The following is a 16,293-nucleotide window of genomic DNA, read 5'->3' on the forward strand; positions in this document are numbered from 1 at the left end:
AGTAGCTGCACAGTTAGGGCGTGGCCTCACCACATGGAGGAGGCCTCACCACATGGAGAATCTGACCACCGTTTCGTTCTAAAAAAACGTCCACAGAGATTATTAAGAAAATTTTATTCATTCACGCCTAATTTTTAAGTATTTTACTGCATTTTGTAAGACTTTGACAAGATTAATGGTATCTTCCGATGGAAGAACGGCTATTTTTAATTAGCATGACACATGGCATGACACATGACATAAAATACTTGACGACGACAAAATACTCGAATGTTTATATGCTGCCTTTGTTGGTTTTGTAGGGTCAAAGCGATAAAAATAATGTTATTGATGATGACGTGACATTGTGGAGCGAGAAAGAAATTGACAAAAAGTCAAAATGGTACCTCACACCAGCCCCCAAGGACCAGCTCGTGCCAGGCCAGCGCGTCCTAGGCCGGTGGCCCAAGAACAATTCATATCACCTGGCATATGTGGCTAAGATAGACAGCAGAGTACACTTACAGTTTGATGACAAAGACACCATTGCGCATGACGTCAATGATATTGCTGCTGTTGTGATTGATGTCGTCCCCGATGAAAAGCAGCTAAAGGTGTGGCGGTGTGACTGAAGGGGTTGACAATTAGACAGGAGGGGTAGGGAATGGATTTAAGGGGAGATGGGTGGAGATCGGATCTCAATGTGTGTCTGAAGGGTTTAAAATTAGAGGGGAGGTTTGTGGATAGGATTTGAGTGGGGAAGGCTGGGGACTGGAACTGAAGAGTTTACATGGGGAGGGGAGAATATAGCTTTGAGGGAAGAAGAGTGGGGATTGATGGATGCCAGCGATGTTTTCCAATGAGTGATATGTTTAATTTTAGGTCGGGTCAGCAGTAATTGCCAAGGATCCCAAGGCCGGGTACTACTACACCAGAGGGAAGATCACTAAGATAGATCAAACCCAGGGGTACCATGTCCAGTACATCGACGGCCAGGAAGCCTGGAACCCAATCCAGCAAGTCCGGGTACTCACACTAAAGAGACAAGGAGGTGAGAAGGGCAAAAGGACACTGGGGAATTGAAACAGAAACTGGGACTTTGAAAAATAGACACCGGTAAATGTAAACAAATACACTTATATATCAAGACTTTGATGTCACTGCTTGTCATCTATCTCTAAACGAGTAAATACTGTACATCAAGTTAACAGTATACAAAAGGCAACCAGGGATACATTCAAGAATGAGCTCCGAACCTCAAAGCTAAACTGTCAAGAACTGGAACACTTGAGTCGAGTGGTATATTATGCTATATATGCTTATTGATTATTGATATTCTATAAATATTAGTATAATTCTGGTATAAAAACGATTGATAAGTGGGAAGACTTGAGTCACCGTTGTCTAAACATGTTTTCGACATTTTTTTTTCTTTTAGTGAAAGATGACGAGATAGTCCCGTCCAGTATCGTATACGTTAGACACAAGGGGGATTGCTACTACCCAGGGTTCATAGCGAGCAAGCTCAGCACGCGGTACACAGTTCGCACGTACTCCGGCGACAACGTGAACCTCAGCATACACGACACACCTTCAGTTATACTGGATAAGGTAAGCATAAGCGACACACCTTTAGTTATACTGAATAAAGAAATCGCATACACGACACACCTTCAGCTATACTGGATAAGGTAAGCATATACATTTTCAATTATACTGGATAAGGTAAGCATACACGACGTACCTTCAGTTATACTGGATAAGGTAAGCATAAACGACACACCTTTAGTTATACTGGATAAGGTAAGCATACACGACACACCTTCAGTTATACTGAATAAGGTATTCGCGTACACGATACACCTTCAGTTATACTGGATAAGGTAAGCATACACGATACACCGTCAGTTATACTGGATAAGGTATTCGCGTACACGATACATCTTAAGTAAAACTGGATAAGGTAAGCATACATGACACACCTTCAGTTATACTGGATAAGGTAAGCATACACGGCACACCACTTTTATGGCACGGATGATTGTGTAAAAAATATATATTGCATTGAGATCGTTAGAAGGTTGCATGAAGCACTCTGCTTGCTTTTTTTTTGGTTGTGCATAGCATTTAATGTACATAGCATTACCATTCCGTAAAGCAGCTCTTCACTGTAATCACCCTCCCCACAAACCATCACTTGACGTGATTATTGTATTGCTTCGGTCTCAATAATTCTACGTGTTTCTGTTTGCAGGTCCCGCGTCCTGAGTCAATCCATGTGGGAAGCACTGTCATCGGCAGCTGGAGGGACCGGGAATTTTGGTACCGCGGTCGTGTCATAGAAACTCGTAAGGAGGGAGAGGTCGATGAGTTTCTTGTGCGGTTCGAGGACGACGACCAAGTTTGGCATTCGGTTGACGAAATCAGAGTAGTACCTCTTGCTAAACATGACGGTAAGGCATACAGGCATACTAAAGATACATACGTTGTTTTCCATCTAGGCAATGGCTTGTTGCACGATTATTTTGGCATATTTCCAGTTGCCACGTAGATTCACACTTGATCTCACGCACACGTTGCTGTCAGTGTTTTTATGTTCCTTCATAATAACCGTGATGTGTTCCTTCATAATGTGGATGTTAAAGCGGCAAAGTCACCAGTTTACTTCCGGTCGATTCCCTAACAAACTCCGATGATTTTAACGGAAAACGCGAACAGTTTTTCAAAAATGTAAAAGCAGTGTGTCGATTGGAAGTTTCTTTGAGAATGTGACTGATAATTTAAATGCGAATGGCCTGTTTAACGCTCGGATTCTAATAGATACTTTTGTCTCTTGTCGGTGAGGTTTCTGTCGGCGCTCCGGAAGTAAACTAGTTCGATTGCAGCTTCAAATGCACAGACATTATTCAACGAGCATATAGATATATACATAGATGGTGGTGGAACCTCTACTTATGCCGTATTGACCTAATTGCTACGTGTTTTTTTCCCTTTTGCTAAATAAAGTTGGTGAAGGTGCGATTGAGCTTGGTTCATCTGTCTGGGCGTGGTGGTCTGGTATCAACTACTACAACGCCTATGTGTCTCACAAGGGCTCCAAGCTACACGTGGACTTCTATGACGGCGACAAACACTTGTACGACGTCAAGGATGCCATGGTTACCGTACTCCCGGATGTTGACCCCAAACCAAGAGATCTGAAACTTGGAACCAAGGTCATTGCCAAGTTCAAGAAGAACGCGAAAACGTACTTCTCAGGTAAAGATGGCTTATCCTTTTTATCTTTTTTCAATTTCGGACTGGCTTTTACGATGGGCCGTATTGAGAAATAAACTATTACCTTTTGCCAAAATACTTACCTTTGTAACACTTTCTCAATTCGGCCCTCCCTACTTGAGACAACTTGTATTCCATTTATCTAGAAATGAAGCGATATGCTTGATATTTTAAAGTAAAGGAAAGGAAATATCTAATTTTGAAAGGTAAAGGACATGACATGCCTAAAGGTAACAGGATGGATATGTCTAATATTCAAAGGTAAAAGAAAGGATATGTCTAATATTCAAAGGTAAAAGAAAGGTTAAGTCAAATATTCAAAGGTAAAAGAAAGGATATGTCTAATATTCAAAGGTAAAAGAAAGGTTAAGTCAAATATTCAAAGGTAAAAAAAAGGATATGTCAAATATTCAAAGGTAAAAGAAAGGTTAAGTCAAATATTCAAAGGTAAAAGAAAGGATATGTCTAATATTCAAAGGTAAAAGAAAGGTTAAGTCAAATATTCAAAGGTAAAAGAAAGGTTAAGTCAAATATTCAAAAGTAAAAGAAAGGATATGTCTAATATTCAAAGGTAAAAGAAAGGATATGTCTAATATTCAAAGGTAAAAGAAAGGTTAAGTCAAATATTCAAAGATAAAAAAAGGATATGTCAAATATTCAAAGGTAAAAGAAAGGTTAAGTCAAATATTCAAAGGTAAAAGAAAGGTTAAGTCAAATATTCAAAGGTAAAAGAAAGGTTAAGTCAAATATTCAAAGGTAAAAGAAAGGATATGTCTAATATTCAAAGGTAAAAGAAAGGTTAAGTCAAATATTCAAAGGTAAAAGAAAGGATATGCCTAATATTCAAAGGTAAAAGAAAGGATATGTCTAATATTCAAAGGTAAAAGAAAGGTCAAGTCTAATATTCAAAGGTAAAAGAAAGGATATGTCTAATATTTAAAGGTAAAAGAAAGGACATGTCTAATATTCAAAGGTAAAAGATAGTATATGTCTGATATTCAAAGATAAATAATGTTAGATATTCACCTTGCAGGCCAGATTGCCGAAGTGGACAAAACACGCGAGGATAAGAAGATCTACAAAGTGAAGTTTGATGATGGCGACGAAGGCTGGGCCTCGCTGTACCATATTCGTCTGCTGCCAGATGATGCTATCCCCGGTGCAGGTGAGCCAACCCATCGTTAAGATTTTATCCATTGGCATCTGTCCACTATATACTTCCTTACAACTATTGGACATCAAATATGGTTTGTCCAAGTTTGTTCAACTCCGAGAATTATAAGTTCGCAGTGGCCCTGGCAAAAAGTGCTTTTGTATTGATCAAAAGACTAAACAAGAACAACCTTTAGATTGAGAGGTTTTCACCCTTCGTTATTGAGGGTACAATGAAGTGCACTTTCTGCGGTTTTCGATTGGTTACTGAGCCATCGATTGTTTTACTCCGGACTGTCTCACTTAAAATCGGTGTTCTCTGAGCGGTTACTCGAATCCTTCTTCTGTTTCTTCTCATTGAGGGAAATGTGTTTAATTCTTGTTTCCTGGCTGAACTTTACTTCATGCTCTTTTCCTCTAATTTAAAACCAGTCAGAATAACGGACCTGTTGGTTAAAAATTAAATAATAATATAAATGATAATCAAAGTTGAGTTCATTTTCTTGATTTTATTTATCTAATTAATTATTATTTTTTTATTATAGATATTCTTGTTTGATTTATTTTGTTTTGATTTATTTCAATGTGTTGGTATTTAATTATTTTCTTTACATAACTATGTGCCTAACTAACGTACGTTAATACGCATGCGTCAATTGAGGGGGTCACCGTTTAACTGAAAATTTGGACAGTGATTGGTTGGTAGTCGGGCGACTGGCAAAAGAGGGTAAGGACACGCGCTCATCGCTTATTGCTAACGTTGAAGTTCCAGTTAGCTGTTACCAGCCTTACTCGTGCATCATGACATACAGGTCCCTCATGTCTCCACTTCGTTGCAAGTGATTTGCTCTTACTAGGTACCTAGCACATAGCCCGGTGCTACTAGTGTTTGGTTATGGAGAAAAGCCAGTTTTTTTGTTTGTTCGTCGAAGGTAGTGTAGAAATCCCAGACTTGATGTGTTCCTTATTCATTGGTCTGATGTGTCGTCGTCCTAAACTATGGGCGACTCACACAGTATCAATTTTATTCATTATTGCGTGAATTTCAACTTTGAAAAGCTCGAAAACTTTTCCCACGGCTTTTAATAGACCTTTAAAATACGAATAAATAAGAATCAAATAAAGAAACTTATAAAAAAGAAGCTGCAACAATGATCTTCGAGCGTGATTGGTTAAAAGCGCGCGCAAAGCCTGTCTGTGATCAGACACGCGCCTCTTTGATCATTTATGAAAGCGATAAAACATTTGTTCATGTCTAGTACTTTTTTGTAGAATCTCATAAAATGTCAAGTCAACTATTAAAAACGTTAACTTCTATTTTTTATCAGTCTTCCCAATACGTTATACAGGACTGGCAATGACTGTATTGCTCTAATTGAAAGCATTTAATAATTCATATGTGACCATTTCTCGTATTGAGTGCACGCGGCGTTAATTTTCCATAATTTGACATACTTTGCGTTTTAATAAACAACTCAGGTGGTGGACCCCAGTCAAGTCAGCATCACATCGAGGCAGGAAGTATCGACGAGGAACGTGGAGAGATGGTAAGTAAAATGTATTTTCTGATGATGTTGTTGACTATGATGATTATGGGAGACGATGATGATGGCGGTTAAAGATGTTAATGATGCTTGATCCTCGTCGGTAGTCGTATGATTTTCAAAATCACAACTTCGTCCATCATCACCTTCATAACACCATCATCATCATCATAATCATCATTCGTCACTATCATCATCATCATCATCATCAAAAAATTGAGAGCACGCGCTTTATTTTGAAAAATACTCAATTTGAGGGTCTTCACTAATCAGCTAGCAAATAAGTGATTCTACGCGCGCAATGCAGCTTGGGCCTAGGGCGCAAAGATTCGATCATGAGAAGTGACGGCCTTTGTGCATTTCGGGAATAAATTTTGTTTTCGAGAAAGTACGTTTTACTGAATCAATGTAAAATTAAACCATTATTGAAATCGGTTTTAGTGATCACCAAAACCTCATCCAATAATTGTTTATTATCATTATCGCCATCATCATCGTTATTATCATTATCACCATCATCATCATTTTATCAACGTCGTTATTATGATTGTTCTACCGGTGAGGCACCACTAACAGTTGCCCTCGTCCTCTAGTTGTTGTTCAGTATGGAGGGCTTCAGCATAAAGATAGAAGGAGCATACGGCGGCCAGACCGTCCCTCTCCTCTCGATGGATGGGCACATTCAGGCCGAGGTCAAGGACTGGACCTCAAAGGTAAGCCATCGCGAAGGCACGAAGCAGGGTTCGTACAAGTCCTTGAAAACCTTGAAAGTGCTTGAATTTTAAAATTTGAAATTCAAGGTCTGAAAAGTGCTTGAATTCTTATTATAAGTCCTTGAAAGTCCTTGAAAAATATTTCATCAAAGGAACAAAAGTAAATCTTATTGGAGTGTAGATTTATTGCAAATTGTAGCCAAATATATGGTTTGCGAGCTATTGCTTTATATAATTATGTACAAGATAAAGTATGTAAAATCCATGCCCAGAAACAGGATTAGCATAGATCATACAGTAAAAGTAAGTGTGCTTCGCCAAGTTCAAGCTGTTGCTGATGACGATGGTGGGCTACAAGCATGTGAAGATAGGAGATTGTGATCTCCTGGTGCTCCAGTACACAGAATTTGTGGAGAAAGCTGAGCAAGCCCAGAAGACGATCTTCTTGGATTTTAACCACAAGAGAGGTGGTTCCTTGGATATATTGATTTTCTCTCCAAATTTTAAGGCATCTCGATTTCTCGAATTTTAGAGATTCGACTTCTCGTTCTGGTACTTAAGAAAGGCAAGATCTCGTTTTCTCTGATTTTCAAAAAAGCCTTCTTGTCCTCTCGGAACTATTTCTCGAATTGACCATTCGCCACAAGCTAGACAGGCTGGGTGCGTTCTTCATATAACCCCATTTCCTTCTATGCGAAGATATTATAATTTCAACAAAAACGATAATAACAAAAATATAATAAGTAAAGTTACATAGGTCAATGCAATAATAGTTCGCTTGCTTTCATAAAAGCGTTAAGACTGGCTGCCCTTGCAGTTAGTTCCGGCAGACAGTTCCAATCCCTGATGGTCCGCGGGAAGAACGATTTTATTTGTGATAGTCGGTGCTTGAAGGTGGCACTTTGTAGCTTTGGCTTTTCATATGCCTGCTAATTATATACATCGGCGGGACTGTTGGCAGGCTATCAGTGACAACAAGGCCATGGTGTATCTTGTAGAACATCAGGAGCCTTGCTCTCTTTCTTCGGATTTCTAGTAAGGACCAACCCAGATAATTGAGGATCTCACTCACACTTGCTGTTCTGTCGTAGCGATGAAGCGCAAACCTTGCTGCGCGATGTTGTACCATCTCTATTCTGATGATGTTTGTCTTTGTGAATGGGTCCCATACAGTACACGCATACTTAAGGTATGGGCGCACTACAGCGAAGTAAGCAGACGTCTTTAGCTTGGGGGAGCCTATTCTCAGGTTACACCGAAGGAAACCGAGGGTGCTGCTTGCTTTGTTGCAGATGTTGTTTATATGCTTATCCACCTCAAGTCAGATGTTAGGGTGACCCAAGGTATTTTGCCGAGTCGACAGCACACATGGTTTTGCCGTGAAAAGTATGGTCATGAAGTGTAGGTTTTTGCTTGCGTCCAACCCTTAAGATCTTACATTTAGCTGGGTGAAACTCCATGCTCCATTGTTTCTCCCACATGGCTAATTTGTCTAGGTCCCGTTGCAAAGTGAAGGCATCCTCGGTAGACTTGATGGTTAAGTACACGATTGTATCATCTGCAAAGAGTCTCACGGAGGAGGTCAGATTGTCTGGGGGATCGTTAATGTAATAGAGGAAATGGGCCCAATACAGAGTCTTCGGGTACCCCAGAGAGGACGTCTACAACTTTAGATTATTCCCCGGAAGGACTTAATCCACTGATTGGTTTTAAACACAAACGCCATAGTGCTTTAACTTTGATACAAGGAGTCGGTGATTTCCCTTGTCAAATGCTTTACTAAAATCCATCACCAAAACGTCGATCTGATTACCTCCATGCATATTGTCCACCAACGAGTGTATAAAACTAAGAAGCTGTGTTTCACATGATCGTAGTGCTCTAAATCCATGCTGCTGTCTCTCCTGGCAGTGCTTTTTAAAGGACCAGAAACGCTTCATCCCCTAGAATTCACCTTCTGAATTATGAGTTGGTGTTATGAGCGATTCAACGTGTGCCCAATATTCTTTCCTTGATTCTGACTGGATTCTTCTTACAGCATCTAGCCTGGCAGAGTTGTATTTGTATCTGTTGACACTCTCTCATGGTCAGGCAAGAGTCGAAAGAGACTTCTCTTTAAATGTCAGTTGAAAACCTTAATAAAGAAACTTATAAAGTTGTTCACAATCGTGGGCTTGCTGATCTAGATATAAGTAAGGCGCTGCTAGATGCGGCAAGTCAAGGGAGGAAACATTAGATCCAATGTCATGAAGACTAGAGAACGACCAAGGAGAAGGTTGTTGTAAGCTGTAAGCGAAAATGCCAAGTAGAACTAGAGACCAAGAGGAAGTAAAACTGTTTAAAGGGCACAACTAGGCCTCCTCACTAAGTCGATTGTACTTCGAATCTGTGCTAATGAAAAGCAAAAGGCTTTGAAAGAAGAAAGTTTTGAAAATTGGAGGATCTCACCCAAAAGTTAAAATCTGTAGGCGAACGTGTGCTTGAAAAGTCTATTTTCGTATTGAAAGACTTGGAAAAGTATATTTGCCCTCTATTGTCTCTATGAATTTATAGTTTCACTAGTCCTTGAATTTCTACAAAAAGTCATTGAAAAAGTCCTTTTAAGTCCTTGAATTTAATTTGTGGAAAATTGTACGAACCCTGCGAAGGTTTGGCAAACTACTCCCTAAACTAAACTCAACGGGCAAAAATTTACGGAATGGTTAAAGACAATGTTGTGTGTCTTGTAAGTTTTACTGGCGCGTCCTGCGATTATGTGTTTTGTTTAGTTGACAGCTTCTGCGGGTCTGAGTCTTATCGCCAACTATTATAACGAGAACGTCTCTGAGTGGGAACCGCTCATCGAGCCTGTGGAGTGCCAAGAGAAGAACAGGCCATGGGAACTCTCGGCCGAGGTAAACACGCACATGGCATGTTCATCGTGTGACAAATACGCATACAACACTTTCACGTGCGAGAATGTTGCTACTTAAGCTCAAGGTGGGAATAACTTCAATCATGGTCTTAAAATGACGTCAAACATGGCTTCAAATCACAACTTTGTGTGGTTTGAGACTTCTGTTTTGCATATCGCTGGGTTTGGTTTCCATCAGCTTTCTGCTTTTTTCTGCAGTTTAAAATGGGCGACGAAGTTGGTGCCGGGGAGAATGGTGAGGAACCTAGTGCAGGAGGACTGGACGTGAATTCCGAGCCCGCGATGTCACTGGTGTTGGAATCTCATGATGACTTGCAGATCACGATTACCAAGTCAGGCCTGGACGTCTTCAACAAGCTTGGCGCGGTGAGTGACAACGCATAATGAGGCACACACCCCTATCACTAAACAGCTTGGTGCGGTGAGTGACCATTTGACACACACTCATTACCCACACACCCCTATCATTCAAAAGCTTGGTGCGGTGAGTGACCATTTGATACACACTCATTACCCACACACCCCTATCATTCAAAAGCTTGGTGCGGTGAGTGACCATTCGACACACACTCATTACCCACACACCCCTATCATTCAAAAGCTTGGTGCGGTGAGTGACCATTTGACACACACTCATTACCCACACACCCCTATCATTCAAAAGCTTGGTGCGGTGAGTGACCATTTCACACTCACTCATTACCCACACACCCCTATCATTCACGATTATTGTATTGTCATGTACTGTATTGTATTCAAGAGCTTGGTGCGATGAGTGACCATTTGACACACACTCGTTACCCACACACCCCTATCATTCAAGATTATTGTATTGTACTGTTTATTATTGTATTCCAGAGCTTGGTGCGGTGAGTGACCATTTGACACACACTCATTAAGCACACACTCCTATCATTCAAGAGCTTGGTGCGGTGAGCGACCATTTGACACACACCCATTACCCTCACACTCCTATCATTCCAGAGCTTGGTGCGGTGAGCGACCATTTGACACACACCCATTACCCTCACACTCCTATCATTCCAGAGCTTGGTGCGGGGGGAGACGATTTCACACGCACTTATTACGCACACACCCCTATTACGCACACACCCCTATTATTCAAAAGCTTGATGCGATTAGTGCCCATTTGACCCAATGTTTCTTTATAATATTATATAACTCTTTTGTAACAAGCAGAGTTTGTTCTGCAGGCGTTCAGTGAGGCTGTATCTCTGCGAGGAGGCGACATGGTCGCCATTGAGGATATGTCCCCATTTGTCGTCCGCAATGAGGTATGTCTGAAAAAAAATATTCTGTCTGCAAAGTGTCTTAGCAATTTCAAGCCGTTGCTGTCATCTTGTTTCTCAGAATACATTGAAAGGCCCGGCTACATGCCTTTATGGTCGCTAAACTGGAGACCTGCCAGCAAACAAAGCAAAATTATGTTATAATTTATTGGATTGTAATTGGAGCGTTAGATTTAATTGACCGTTTTAAATAAACATTATTCAAAATTGTGTTACGGTTAGCTTTTTGTCCTTTTACTATTTCGAGAACTCGTCATTTTAGTATTTCTTTTTCCTCTACAGATTGGTCTTGGAATAAAGGTTCATCTTGGGTCTGGTCTCAAGGTATGGTATTTACAAAGGACATTTTAAGAAATCAAGAAAATAAACAACAGCTTTGATTTAATAGAATAAGTCTCCAGCTATTGGGCTCAACATGTCAAAAAAGCATTGCGTTTTATGTGCGTGCGTGATGGTATTAACATATTCTTAACAATAGAATTGGACACGAGTTGATCAGGGGGAGGTCTAGGGGTGGGCCGAGCGCCCCCCTATTTTCAGATATTTGGCTAAGAATAACAAGAAATATAAGGAAATCCACGGTAGAACAATGAATCCGGCCCCCTTTTCTTGAAGCCCTTGCTTCGGCCCCCCCTTTATGCAACTCCTGGATGCGCCGCTGTAGATTCTACTACTTCTTTCATGTGTGGCGTTAAGTGCAAACGGGGTAAAAGCAATGACCGAGGCCGAGCATTTGAGTGGAAGACTTTTAAAATTTAAAAGAAATTTGTTGAAGTCAAAGAAACATTGTGTAGGTAGTTCAGAAAATATCCATTACCCCCCCCCCCCCCCATTGAGGGGATTGACAAATTCCGGGGAGGTGGGGGGTTCAGACGCCCAGGAACTTCCAGAGGGAAGGGAGGTAAAATGCCCTTTTTCCTTAACAGTTACTGTATTTATTTTTTTTCCAGAGGGGTGGGGGTTATACCTCCGACCCCCTCAGTAGGGGGGTATGGATATTTTCTGGAACTAAACATTGCCCTTGTGTTATTTAAATTTATTGAATTTGTCATTTACGCAGTTGTTTCAATTTCCAGCCCCCACCCGGCCATGAAGAGAAAGCACTCCCGGTGCCTGTAGGCAAGAGCTTGTCGTTATATCTGGCAGAGCCTGAGAAACGGGCAAGCTTCAAAGGCGTGAAGGGCGATGAAGCGAGCGACATCAGCATTGCAGTAGAGGTGCGTCGTCTTTTCCCTTTTCCGTAGATCCTTCATATATGGTTCACTATATTAATGGTGAGGGCTAGGGTATGTTAGAAACACTATAGGTGAACCATTTTATGAATGACTTACCTACCGCTGGGCTATTTCTAAGCCATGCCAAGTAATGTGAGGCGGTTCGCCGAAGAAACGCCTGGGAGATTATTTTTACAGAAAAGCCAGGCAGATTAATATTAAAGAAACGCTAGGCGGATTATTATAAAAGAAACGCCATATTATCAAGAAAAGTCATATTAAAGTAGATGACACAAGCTGCCATCGGCCAAGGGATGATTTTTCTTTAAATTATTTTGCCTTAAAATGTTCATTGCTTTCGAAAGTTGTTGTTTGTTTGGTAACAAGGTAAAGTTTGGTTCTCGCTAGGATGCAAGCGTAAGCGCAAACGGAAGCGCAAGACAAGTGAGAATCGGTCAAACACAAGCGTGAGCGCAAAAACATCAAGCAGTTGCGTTCTCTTGCGCTTATGTTCTAGTGAGAACCAACCTTAAAGTTTAAAAGTAAATAAAAATTATTTGGTGGTTAGTATGTGGATCGACCATGAGTCGGCCTTTCAATTGAATTAGTACGCTTCACATTACCTGTTACCTCAATAATAAAAGGTTGATGATAAAATAGTTTGTTCATTTTTTCGCCTTTTCAGGTTGATGGCTATCACCCTATCAAGAACATTCCCCTCAAGCAAGCGCGCGTGGCATTTTACAGCATCGTGCCCAAACAGGTACATACGGGTATTCTTCCGCTCAAGATATTGATGCTTGTCTATCACTCTATTAAATCGACATTGTCACCAGTCCACTTCCGGAGGTCCATCGGAAAGCTCTTCCGACAAGAGAGAAAACAATATAGTAGAATCCGCGCTATTTAACAGGCCAGCCGCTCTAAATTATCAGTAACATTCTCAAATAAAATTCCAATAGACACACTGCTTTTACAGTTTTTAATATTTTTCGCGTTATCCGTTGAAAACTGGTGACAATGCCATGAACAGATACTGCAGTCTATAGCATAACATTACTTAGAAATAAAATATTATTTGCGTGCTTTCATTGAGTTTTGAAAACAAAGGTGTTTTTGATTGGGAGAATTCGAGAGCAGATCAGTGGAGCACGAGACTGCAGGTCGAGTGCTTCATATCTGCTCGAGAATTCTTCAAACAAACACCGAGGTTTTCAAAACTCAATGAAGGCACAAAAAGAATGCTTTATTTCTTTTATAAAATTATTTCTAATCCTACGCAAAAAAAAAAAAAAAAAAAAAAAAAACTTCGCAACAGAAAACAGTTTAAAAAGCTGGCTTCAAATTCCAAGCAATGTTTACTTCATCGTTTGATGGTTCATCTATTTAAACTTGTTTTGCAATTTCCTGTTTACCTGAGACACGTTTTTCTCCCGAAGAATAATATTTTTTAGTATTGAAAGGTAAAAGTTCGTGGGAATTCACAGGGTTGTTGACTGATGATGCACGATTCCCCTTACACGATTTTATGCTGCGTCATCGCACGACCTTCATCATGTAATGAAAGTGAACAATCCCACCAATCAGAGCGCCTGTACTATCTCAATTATTTTATAACATGTAATGAAATTGACCGATCCCATAAATCATAGCGCCTGTACTACCCCAGTTATTTATAATTCTCTGTAATGTATTTGGATGTGTTGTTCAGCTGCTGCGAGGGACCACAATGTCTGCGGTGGTTCAGATTGAGAGCGGTGAAGGTCAAAGAGTCATCACTATACGGTCACCCTTACAGGTAAAGCTCCGTAATTTGACCAGTCAAAGCTACATGACACCAACATCACCTCGGTAATATGACCAGTCAAAGCTTCATGAGACAACCCTCAACTCTGTAATATGACCGGTCAAAGCTACATAGCTCAACCATCACCTCAGTTATATGACCAGTCACAGCTACATGACTCAACTCGTTAAAATGAAGCTTTTTAGATACATGACCAAACCCTCACCTCGGTAGTTTCTTGGTAACATAACTTATTGGTCACTCCAAGAAAGTAAAACCTTTATAGTTTAAATATTCATAGTTATTTTCTCAGATGAACTAAAGTTTTCTGTATTCTGTACCCAATCCTGAGTTATACCGATATGTTATAAATACAAAATATACAGTCAACGTTTTTCTTGTCTAGATCCACAATCACTTCCCCGTGCCGATGGACTTGTGCTGTAAACAAGGCTCAGAGGTGTCTAAAATCACGTGCATAGCGCCGCACAGTGTCTATGATGTGCCGCTCATATTGTCATACCGCGCGGGACTCTTCCTAAAACCCTCGGGATTCGGGTAAGCTCTTCCTAAAACCCTCTTGATTCGGGTAAGCTCTTCCTAAAACCCTCGGGATTCGGGTAAGCTCTTCCTAAAACCCTCGGGATTCGGGTAAGCTCTTCCTAAAACCCTCTTGATTCGGGTAAGCTCTTCCTAAAACCCTCTTGATTCGGGTAAGCTCTTCCTAAAACCCTCGGGATTCGGGTAAGCTCTTCCTAAAACCCTCGGGATTCGGGTAAGCTCTTCCTAAAACCCTCTTGATTCGGGTAAGCTCTTCCTAAAACCCTCTTGATTCGGGTAAGCTCTTCTTCAAACCCTCGGGATTCGGGTAAGCTCTTCCTAAAACCCTCGGGATTTGGGTAAGCTCTTCCTAAAACCCTCGGGATTCGGGTAAGCTCTTCCTAAAACCCTCTTGATTCGGGTAAGCTCTTCCTAAAACCCTCGGGATACGTGTAAGCTCCTCCTTAAACCCTCGGGATTCGGGTAAGCATTTTCTGAAACCCTTAGAAATTTGGGTAAGCTCTGCCTTTCTCTCGGGATTCAGGCAAGGTAAGGTATTCTCGTCCTTAAACCCCAGTTAGGGTAAGCTCTTTCTCAAACCCTCGGGATTCTGCTAAGCTCTTCCTTGAACCCTCGGGATTCGAGTAAGCTCTTCCTTAAACCCCCGGGATTCGGGTAAGCTCTAACTTAAATCCTCTGGATTCGATTAAGCTCTTTCTTGAACCCTCGGGATTCGGGTAAGCTCTAACTTAACCTTCGGGATTCGTGTAAGCTCTTCCTTAAGATCTCGGGATTCGAGTAACCTCTTCCTTAAACCCTCGGGATTCGGGTAAACTCTAACTTAAACCCTTGGGATTCGGATAAGGTCTTCCTATAAACCCTCAGGATTCGTGTAAGCTTTTTCTTAAACCATTGGGATTCGAGTAATCTCTTCGTTAAACCCTCGGGATTCGGGTAAGCTCTTCCTTAAACCATCTTGATTGTAGAACTAGCGGGTGCATTGTCCCGTGTAGAACTAACGTAGCATGTCTTCTTTCAGTTATAACGAGACCACGTCGCCATTGTTGTGGAACGACTTGAGTCAGACAAAGAAAGCAACGTTCACATGTTTGTCACAGACAAACGGGGAGCCGCCTTTCTACATCGAGGTATGTATAGAGTGTAATCCATTTGCTCTCTTTTCCATACCGTCACATGCAATAATTGAGGGCATTTATCCTTAAAGGCACTGCACGCATAGCACTTCCTTACAGACCCCATAGGAAGATATCGCCTTTGCGACGAATAACTCAATTGTAATAGAATAATGAAGAGGCTCTCTAAGACAACAAATGACACACAAAGTGTGTCTCATCTACTTTATCTACTCTATCATCTACTTTAAATAATTTTCTCTACAAATAAATTGTATAAGAAGTCTTAGGTGGCTGATATGACTTTTTACAGGTTTTGGCGCAAAATGTGCAAGTGCGTTATGTATCCACCTCACCTTTGCCTTGTTCTATTAGTTTCATTTTGCCGTGTATCCACCACACTATACCTTTGCTTTGTTGGATCAGGCTCATTGCGAGAAAGCCGTGTACACCGTATCTGTTGGGATGGAGGCTAATTCCCCTGTCTTCACGTTCCACGCGTACCCACCAGTTGTAGTCCATAACTACCTCCCGTACAGCATCCACTTCTCCTCCCAGGTAAGCAGGAACGATGGGACGCGCCAAGGTGATGGCGGAGCGGTGCTTGTGGAACCTGGAAAGCTGGCATTATATAAACAATTTAGTCGCTATTCCAGCAAACTCACCATTAAATTGTTAACTCCCTCCGTTGTTCATTTATTGGTGAGTTGCCCAATAAAGGGACGATGAGCT

The 16,293-nt window shown here is 41.0% G+C and overlaps 1 protein-coding gene and 1 long non-coding RNA gene across 3 annotated transcripts in view; both read left to right on the forward strand.

Annotated features, from left to right (window-relative positions):
* Positions 1–16,293, forward strand: part of LOC5505864 (intermembrane lipid transfer protein VPS13A-like) — a 78,333-nt gene that overhangs the window by 29,699 nt on the left and 32,341 nt on the right. For both annotated transcript variants that reach the window (XM_048731024.1, XM_048731025.1), the window contains 18 exons: positions 303–593; positions 862–1,030; positions 1,418–1,590; positions 2,234–2,432; positions 2,986–3,237; positions 4,289–4,420; positions 5,887–5,954; positions 6,545–6,664; positions 9,433–9,558; positions 9,777–9,944; positions 10,793–10,873; positions 11,171–11,212; positions 11,965–12,105; positions 12,788–12,865; positions 13,814–13,900; positions 14,295–14,446; positions 15,468–15,576; positions 15,988–16,119. In XM_048731024.1, coding sequence (XP_048586981.1) covers positions 303–593; positions 862–1,030; positions 1,418–1,590; positions 2,234–2,432; positions 2,986–3,237; positions 4,289–4,420; positions 5,887–5,954; positions 6,545–6,664; positions 9,433–9,558; positions 9,777–9,944; positions 10,793–10,873; positions 11,171–11,212; positions 11,965–12,105; positions 12,788–12,865; positions 13,814–13,900; positions 14,295–14,446; positions 15,468–15,576; positions 15,988–16,119 — 2,520 coding nt within the window. The remainder of the gene's footprint in view (positions 1–302; positions 594–861; positions 1,031–1,417; positions 1,591–2,233; positions 2,433–2,985; positions 3,238–4,288; positions 4,421–5,886; positions 5,955–6,544; positions 6,665–9,432; positions 9,559–9,776; positions 9,945–10,792; positions 10,874–11,170; positions 11,213–11,964; positions 12,106–12,787; positions 12,866–13,813; positions 13,901–14,294; positions 14,447–15,467; positions 15,577–15,987; positions 16,120–16,293) is intronic.
* LOC116605557 lies at positions 3,246–4,072 on the forward strand. The gene is made up of 2 exons (XR_007312450.1): positions 3,246–3,609; positions 3,703–4,072. It is a non-coding gene; the product is annotated as an uncharacterized LOC116605557 (long non-coding RNA).

The sequence above is a fragment of the Nematostella vectensis genome, chromosome 8, assembly GCF_932526225.1.
Source record: "Nematostella vectensis chromosome 8, jaNemVect1.1, whole genome shotgun sequence".
Lineage (NCBI taxonomy): Eukaryota > Metazoa > Cnidaria > Anthozoa > Actiniaria > Edwardsiidae > Nematostella > Nematostella vectensis.